This window comes from Grammomys surdaster, unplaced genomic scaffold (assembly GCF_004785775.1).
Source record: "Grammomys surdaster isolate TR1022 unplaced genomic scaffold, NIH_TR_1.0 125896, whole genome shotgun sequence".
NCBI classification, from domain to species: Eukaryota; Metazoa; Chordata; class Mammalia; order Rodentia; family Muridae; genus Grammomys; species Grammomys surdaster.
Window position 1 is genome coordinate 2454202 of NW_021620720.1, and position 9430 is coordinate 2463631.

At 39.1% G+C, this 9430-nt stretch overlaps 1 protein-coding gene across 2 annotated transcripts in view; it reads left to right on the forward strand.

The window, feature by feature from the left end:
• Positions 1 to 9430, forward strand: part of Clpx (caseinolytic mitochondrial matrix peptidase chaperone subunit) — a 35711-nt gene that overhangs the window by 19488 nt on the left and 6793 nt on the right. Inside the window, exons 6-10 of one of the 2 annotated variants that reach the window (XM_028752323.1) lie at positions 370 to 411; positions 3365 to 3541; positions 4019 to 4183; positions 5425 to 5513; positions 7334 to 7498. In XM_028752323.1, coding sequence (XP_028608156.1) covers positions 370 to 411; positions 3365 to 3541; positions 4019 to 4183; positions 5425 to 5513; positions 7334 to 7498 — 638 coding nt within the window. The remainder of the gene's footprint in view (positions 1 to 369; positions 412 to 3364; positions 3542 to 4018; positions 4184 to 5424; positions 5514 to 7333; positions 7499 to 9430) is intronic. The other variant, XM_028752325.1, reaches the window with a different exon arrangement.

Sequence of the window (9430 nt, forward strand, 5' to 3'; positions counted from 1 at the left end):
GTTCTTTTCAGTCATTAATGTCTAAATTGTAGGAGATGCTAGACGAGCAAAAAGTTTCACATTTATAGTATGAAGAGCGTCAACTCATGGTGCATAGATTATTATCTCTTAAAATAGACAATAGTTTTAATAGTAATTTTAAATTATACTTATGTGACTATTAGTACCTGGGCAATCATCATTAAGCTTGGTTTCAGTTTCTTTAACATAGAAAGGATGTTGCATAGAAATTATTTTATAACATGAAAAGTGGAAAACTGAACACATCCTCTAAATGATTTGGAGGAAGGCAGGAAGTAGACATTCGTTCTCGGCTGCCCCAAACACATATATAATATTTCATATTGCCCTTTTTATCTCCTTTCTTAGAGTTAGAAATAAGAAGACGGGAGGATGAGTACAGATTTACAAGTAAGTCACCTCCCTCAGGTCCTGTCTGTACTCTTTGTTTCTGAGATTGCCTCAGGGACGCACCTCAGTGGCAGTGATGCTTGCCTGCCTGTGTGTTACCAAGAAGGGTTACTTAACTCTTTCTTGTGCATCATTTAAATGTCTCTTTTATATGTGATATGTAACTTTGGAATAATTTTTAAAAAGATTTTGCTAGGGGATGGTGATGAGATCCTAGCACTGGAGAGGCAGAGGCAGACAGATCTCTTGAGTCCCAGGCCAGCCTGGTTTACAGAGTGAAGTTCAGCACAGTCAGGGCTATACAGAAAAACCTTGTCTCAAAGCAAGCAAGCAAGCAAGCAAGCAAGCAAGCAAGCAAGCAACAAAAAGCAACAAATGAGAACAGGTGTCCATGGGAGCCGGGGCATTGGATCCTCTGGAGCTGGAGTTGCAGGTTGTTTCTCTGTGTAGCCCTGGCTGTCCTGGAACTCACTCTATAGACCAGGCTGGCCTCGAACTCAGAAATCCGCCTGCCTCTGCCTTCCAAGTGCTGGGATTAAAGGCTTGTGCCACCACTGCCCGGCTAAACCTTTATTTTTCAACCCCATTTTATAGATGAGAAAACTGGAAAAGAACTATAAGCAGTTTATGCATTGACACACACACAGATGTGTTGAGCGCTCCATGTCACTGACTGTCGCTCTAACCTCTTTGCTCATAGCTCTCATTGCAGAGAACGACCTACAGAGTGAGGCAGAGCAGGGATGGGGGGCTACCTGAAAGTGGACTCATCTCAGAGTATAACCTAGGGCACTGCTCACACGGTAGTAGACTGCTCTCACAAAGTAGACTAATCGGCATCACTATTGCCAGTTTGTTTTGTTGTGTATGTGGCCAACACACATACACAACATGGAAGTCACTGTGTATACCAGACCAGCCCTGAATCTCTCAATAAAGGTGATATATTTCACATGCATTCCAAAGATCCAACTCAAGGTTGTTGGTGTTATCCAGCTAGTGCGTTTACCTGCTAGACCATCTCCCTAGCTCACTGAATAAATACAAACATATGTGTATCATGTAGCTTTATTGTAATTTATTTGTCTCTTGTAATTTAAAAAAATTATCATTTTTCTCTATTGGACAAAGCTAAATCAAAGTCAAGACCTTTATTGCCACAGTTCCTAGTTTCCCAGAAATTAAAAAAGAGAATTTTGCCAATAGCAGCTAAACTCAGACATACAGTACGTTTTCTTCCCTAATGTGGATTATAAAGTGATGACTGATGATAGACTAGGACACATGATAATTGGATGACTGCAGGGTTGTTATTATTCTGTCTATTGGCTTGATTAAAATGGTTACTAGACAGCACTGTGATATTCTTACTTTTTTTTTTTTTTTTTTTTTTGGTTTTTTCGAGACAGGATTTCTCTGTGTAGTCCTGGCCGTCCTGGAACTCACTCTGTAGACCAGGCTGGCCTTGAACTCAGAAATCCACCTGCCCCGGCCTCCCAAGTGCTGGGATTAAAGGCGTGCACCACCACTGCCCGGCATCTTACTCATTTCTTAGAAGTAGATTAAAAGTAAACCCAGGGGCCTGAAGAGATGACTCAGTGATTTAGAACACTTGATGTTTTTGCAAAGGGCCTGAGTTCAATTCCCAGCACTCACATGATGGCTCACAACCATCTGTAACCCCAGTTTCAGGGAATCTAATCCCTTCTTTTTGATCCCTAAGTACACAGGCATGCTCGTGGTACACATATATTCAGCCAGAACATTTATACACATAAAATATAGTATAAAATCCAAAATTATATACAAAATTAGTCACAGATACCTTAAGTGATAAGAACTGGGGACAATTTAGTTATTTACCAAGGTAAAAAGAATCTTTAAAGGCTCTGAGTTATAGTCAAGAGGAAAAAAAAAGAATAAGTATTCTTTTTTATAAACTAGTTAAATATTTTGTTTGTTGAAGGGACTAGAAGGATCCTATTGATACCCAGTAAAATCAGTTATTCAGATAAGGACATTAATAGTGCGATTTACCACACGTTGTTTCCTGCTACACTAAAAGAAACATTTTTACAGGAAGATGAGACTATAAAAGGCCAGTGTTATAGTATTTTCATAATGTAGTTGAAGTGTGTCCAGCAAAGGTAGGCAACTTCCCATGGTTCCCATAAGCAGGAGGCAGCCAAGCAGAAACTAGAACTCAAGTTTCCTAGTTCCCTCCTCTTCCTCCTTCTCTTCCTCTTTCTCCTCCTCTTCTTCCTCCTTTTCTTCCTCCTCCTCCTCCTCCATTCTTGTCTCTTTATGTAACTCTGGTTGGCCTGGAGACCTATTATGTAGTCCAGGCTTCCCTTGAAATGAGACATTTGCCACCCTCTGCTTCCTCTACTTGAAAAGTGTGTTCTCCAGTACATGGTCTCATTGTTTTTGTCTATAGTCCAGCCTTTCATTTATACAGAAAGTAAGAAAGATGGACAGATAGACCTTAATTGTGCACAGTACCTTGAAATCAGTTATGCTTATCCTTATAACATCCGACTGTGTGTTTGAAATTAATAGGACAGGTGATAGTGCTGTTTACAGATGGAAAACAGGATCAGAAGTTTCTGTATGTGTGCAGGGTTATGCAGCTCTGTAGCGTCAGGGGAAGGCTAGCGGCTGAAGCACTGTTGTGCTGTGCTGTACTCTGAAGAGCGCGCTTCTACACTGATGTGACTGTGGGGGAGAGCTCTTGTTCTTTACTAGTTCCTTCCTTTGAAGCTCACTGTTTTATAATCACGTATTTAGCATCCGCCACTAGTCAATTTGAAATTCTCTTTTTTGGGTAAAGCAGTGCTGAAATATTTGAGTTGTTTTCAATAAGTGCTTCTTGCTTCTGGATGTAGGGTTGTATGGGACATTTGTCAAGTAGATTCAGGTGCAGCTCTAGTAATGCCTGTGTTGTTTTCCCCAGAGCTGCTTCAGATCGCTGGCATTAGCCCTCACGGCAACGCCTTGGGAGCGTCCATGCAGCAGACGGTGAACCAGCAGACGCCTCAGGAAAGACGAGGAGGCCAAGTATTGGACTCTGCTCATGATGATATAAAACTTGAAAAAAGTAATATTTTGCTGCTTGGACCAACTGGGTCAGGTAAATAACATTTGGAAAACTTTACTATGCATTTTTTAAAAATAGAGGATGATACTGTAACCCATACCTTGTAGTAATAGTGGATTCCGGCTCTCATGCCTGTTTGTAATCCTAGCATTTGGGAGGCTGATACTAGAGAATTGCCACAAGTTTGAGGCCAGCCAGGTTTACAGCATGAGAACCTGTCTCAACAAAACAAAACAAAATCTAAGATTGTTCCGGCTATTTGATTACTGTTTAGACTGTAAACTGAATTTGAGATATTGATGTGGTCCTTTGGGCTAATCCCTAACTTTTTTTAGTTAATGTATTAATTATATCAGTCTGTAACTTTGTAAAAGGAATAATAAAATAAGATCTGAATATAGTAGAGAACACATGTAACATTCCAAGTTTCATTATATACTTAAGTTTTTTTCTTTTGTTTTTAAAGAAAAATTGTAAGAGTATATTTTTAGTTACTATTTTTGTTTATAGGTAAAACCCTGCTGGCACAAACTTTAGCTAAATGCCTTGATGTTCCTTTTGCTATCTGTGACTGTACAACTCTGACTCAGGCTGGATATGTAGGTGAAGATATTGAATCTGTGATTGCCAAACTACTCCAGGATGCCAATTACAATGTTGAGAAAGCACAGCAAGGTACGTTGTAAGTGCAGCTTGTGTGTCCCCAGATCAAGTGTCTTGAGAAAGCAATCTAGTATTAAGGAATAGTATAATTCTCATTTTGAGTCAAAGGCTAATATTTTCTAATTATAGAAAAGCACACAATGTTACACACTTTCAGGCATGCTTATTTGCTTTGTCTTATGGTTCCAAAGACAGCTGCTAGAGTGAAAACAGGATGTTACTATTCATTATGTCTCGGTGTTCCCAGTGGTATTTTTATTCTTACTCCTCTCCAGATATCTAGTGTTGGTGATGGGGAAAGGTTGGGGACGGGGACAAGGATGGGAGAGCTTAGAATGGATGAATATAGAAATATGCAGCCTGTTCCTCCAAGATTGTCATAGATGCTTCATTTCCTTTCTCTGAGTACTTCATGAAGATCCTAACAGCTTCCCGGTCAGATTCCTTTAAGGCAGTGGTTCTCAACCTGTGAGTCATGACCACTTTGGGTTCATATATCAGATATCCTACATATCAGATATTTACACTGTGATTCATAACAGCAAAATTATAGTTATGACATAGCAATTAAATAATTTTATGGTTGGGGTCCCCACAAGATGAACTTTATTAAAGGATCACAGCATTAGGATGGTTGAGAACCGCTCACTGCTTTAAGACAAATCTGTTGGTGATGGGCCATCAAGGTGGGTCAGCAGACAAAAGCACTTGCCTCCGAGTCTGATGCCCTAGGTTCAGTCAGTCCTTCAAGCCCACATAGTGGACGGAGAGAACAACTCTTGCAAGTTGTCTCCTGACCTCCACATGTGCAGTGATACTTGTATATCTCCATAGACACACAAGCATACATCCATACACGCACTGAATAGTTAAATGTATGTAGTGCGGGGGGGATAGATGTGGGCAAGACTAAACTGAAGTTTTACTAGTCTTGGCAAATGTCTCATGCTCACATATGATATCTCACCTTACCATAAGGAAAAAGATTGGGTACATTTTACTAGTATAGATAATTGTTGTCAGACAGTGTTTTGGTTATCATTCTCAAATTGTATGCTATAAAATAAATTTCATAATAGTTATACCAAAAGATGAATAAGAAAGATATTATATTCTTAAATGACTAAGCCTTTACATGTTGTGTTAAAAAAAAATTTAGTAACTTTGCTTTGTAGCTATCCAGTCTTTTAAAGCTGAGATTATCTTGTGCCTTTCTTTTTCATATTATAAATAGAATCCTCCTTAAATTATAGGAATTGTCTTTCTGGATGAAGTAGATAAAATTGGCAGTGTGCCAGGCATTCATCAGTTACGGGATGTAGGTGGAGAAGGCGTTCAGCAAGTAAGCAGTTGAATATTTTGTTCACGCCCACTAAAAGGAAGGGAATACATCAGCTTCCCAAGTATTGTACGTTTGGTTTCACATTCAATTAGATTCAGTTTTATTTCTCCCACCCCAAACTTCATATACCACTTTATTTATTTATTTATTTATTTATTTATTTATTTATTTATTTAATTTTATTTGGGATTTTTTTTTGAGACAAGGTCTGTGTAGTCCAGGCTGCCCTTGAATTTGCAGCAGCATTCCTACCTCAGTCTGCTGGGGTTACAGGCATATGCCACCACGCCTAGCTTCACATACTGTTTAAAATAGGTCAGATTCTAAAGAAGAGGTTTTTTAAAAATTATTTTAAATATGAAATTACATTTCTTTGGGCTGGAGAGATGGCTCTGCTTTTCCAGAGGTCCGGTTTAATTCCCAGCACCCGCATGGCAGCTACAACTGTCTGTAACTTCAGGATACAACACCCTCACACAGACATACATGTAAGCAAAACACCAATACACATAAAATAAAAATAGATGAATTTTTAAAAAGAAAGAAATTGTATTACTTAGGAAATTTAAATGATTTTAATCTGTTTTTTTTTTGTTTTTGTTTTTGTTTTTGTTTTTCGAGACAGGGTTTCTCTGTGTAGCCCTGGCTGTCCTGGAACTCACTCTGTAGACCAGGCTGGCCTCAAACTCAGAAATCCACCTGCCTCTGCCTCCCAAGTGCTGGGATTAAAGGCGTGCGCCACCACTGCCTGGCGATTTTAATCTGTTTTATTTTTATTCTTCAAAGGCTTTCTTAAGCCTTTCTAGAAAGCTAAACACTAGATACAAATAACCCATGCATGTTTCTTCATATAGGATTAGCATAAGGGCTCAGATGTCACTCAGTGGTAAAGTGCTTGCTTGTCTTGCATGCTCAAGGCTCTGAGTTCAATTGCTAGAATCAAAAGAAGTAGAGGAAGAAGAATTGAAAAGTAAAGGAGAAAAGAAAGCAGACATGGTGGCATACATGTTGTCCCAGGGACTATGTGCGGCCAGAAGGAGGATCAAGAGTCCAGTGTCATCAGCCACACAGTGAACTTGAGGTTAGCCTAGGCTCCATGACACTCTGTCTCAAAAAGATGGTATAAAATAGCATTTCATTTTATGCAGAATCATAATTAAAGTCACAATGGTTTATTGACCAGTGTAATAAACTTAAATCTATAATGGCAATTAAACTGTAACAAACCAAAACGCTGCTGCTTTCCTTTTTGACAAACACAGAGAATTATGTTTTTGTCATACTTATCAAATAATTTTTTTATGAAAGCATCTCAATATTCTCAAAGTTGACTATAGAATTATGTTAGCATTATAGCATTCATGTGAAAGATGGACTGTGTTTCAATTTTGAATATTCTCACTGTTCATTACCATTTTATAGAATCATTATTGTGTCTGCAGGTCAGACTAGATATAGTGGCTTTTTCCTATAGTTCAGCACTCAAGAGGCTGAGGCAAAAGGATCACTGCTCAAGACTAGCCTGGGCTACATAGCTATAAGGGGAGGTGGGAGAGGAGATGGGGGGGGGGAGTGGGGAAAGGAAGGCTTTACCATCAAACACAACTTCCTTAGATGGCTGTTCACTGAATTACAATTAATTTATGAAGTACTAAATTGATAAATGCAGTTGATTTTTACTTTTGTTTTAGAAATGTGGGAGTTTTCATTAGTTACGCTCATTGACCATAAACATGTATTATTTTCCCCCATTGAATCCTATTATTTGATGTATAATAATGTCTTTACATATGGTAATGCTACAATTCATTTATTATCAGGGTTTATTAAAACTTCTAGAAGGCACAATAGTCAATGTTCCAGAAAAGAATTCTCGAAAGCTACGTGGAGAGACAGTTCAAGTTGATACAACAAATATCTTGTTTGTGGCATCTGGTGCCTTTAATGGCTTAGACAGAATCATCAGCAGGAGGAAAAATGAAAAGGTAAGTTTTCCTTGAAATTCTGCATAACGTAATGTAAAATTACACATGATGGACACTCAGCTTCTGTTCACATGTCTACTGATTATCAGTCACTGGAATCCAATGTATATCCCTAGTTCTTTGAATTTTTTTTTTGTTTGTTTGTTTTGTTTTTTGAGACAGGATTTCTCTGTATATCCCTGGCTCACTCTGTAGACCAGGCTGGCCTCGAACTCAGAAATCCGACTGTCTCTGCCTCCCAAGTGCTGGGTTCAAAGGCGTGCGCCACCACCGCCTGGCTAGTTCTTTGAATTTTAAGAGTAACAAATAATAGGATTTCCAAATACCTATGACTTAGCTATGCACGATGGCACAGGACTTTAACCCCAGCAGTTGGGAGGCAAAAGCAGATCACTGTGTATTTGAGGCCAGCGTGGTCTACATATTGAGTTCCAGGACAGCCAGGGTGACAGTAAGACCCTGTCTCCATGAACCTATGGATGAGTAATTTTGAAGTGTAACTTGATGAGTTTAGTTTTATCTTTTGTCTAAGGAGCGTTCATACTGTTTGAGATTAGCTGCAGGGGGAGCAAATGGGCCAGAGCAGCCGGGGCTCAGCAGACAGCTAGTCTTGTTGCCCTTAAAGTTTGTCATAAATAACTGCTGGGTTTTCCAAATAGGAAGAACTTAGAGGGAAGAGGGGTAGGAAAAGGATTGTGATTTTACTGTGTCTTATTGGTGTCTCTTGTAAAACATTTTTAAACTTTTAAAAAAAGATTTATTAGTGTAATTTATATATATGAGGACTGTATTTGCATGTGTGCCTGGATGGCAGAAAAAGACATCAGATCCCATTACAGATGGTCGTGAGCCACCATGTGATCGCTGGGAATTGAACTCAGGACCTCTGGAAGAGCAGTCAGTCCTCTTTAACCACTGAGCCATCTCTCGGCCTCCCTCTTGTAAAACATTCTTACAAGCCATGATCTTAACTGGGGCTGGGATTTCAGGCACACTTCCTGCACCGAGTAGCTGATTGGTTCCAGTAAGATGTAATGATAACATGGTGGTGAAAAACCTAGAACACCCTATGTTTGTTCTGCTTTTGGGTTTTAATCTAGTAGCCACTATTACAACCCGTGACATTCCTAAGTGAGTGTATTGTAATGTGCTTTCTGACAGTGTGCTTTAAGTTGTCCTTGAATTCTTGTCTTACTGCACTAATTCTAAGTAGTGATTTAGTAGTACTTTCATAGCCTCCACCCTGGTTTTGTTTGTTTGTTTGTTTTGGTTTGGTTTTTGGTTTTTTCGAGACAGGGTTTCTCTGTGTAGCCCTGGCTGTCCTGGAGCTCACTCTGTAGACCAGGCTGGCCTCGAACTCAGAAATCCACCTGCCTCTGCCTCCCAAGTGCTGGGATTAAAGGCGTGCGCCACCACTGCCCGGCAGCCTCCACCCTGTTACAGGTACTGAGTCATGTAATCAAGCCTGGATACAGTTCAGTTCTTATTTTAGTTAATTTATTTCTTGCTGTTGGAATTCTATATAAGTTAATCTTTTTTTTCCTTCATGTGTGACAAACATAGTAACAGATTAGCTTGTATTTAAGTTTCTGTAACCAAAAGCAGGAAACTATGTTCTAGTATTAATAATTATTAATGCTTCTTCAGACTTCCAAAAAGGATTTGATGGTAGAGATATGTAAAATTAAAAGTAATGTTAAAGAATCAAGGACATGTCAAAAGAGGATTTTCCACATAATTTTAACCTATTGGGATTTAGGGCATTTCATTTAGCTGTGAACTTAGCAGAAATCTAAGGCCTGAGTTCAGATCTTGGGTTTGCAACTTAGAAAAGCAAATCCTTGGTCAAAGTACTTAACCTCTGTGACTCTGTTTCATATGGGGCTTATAGGTGTAAAGCAGTTTATAGGTGTAAAGCAGTTCATATGGGGC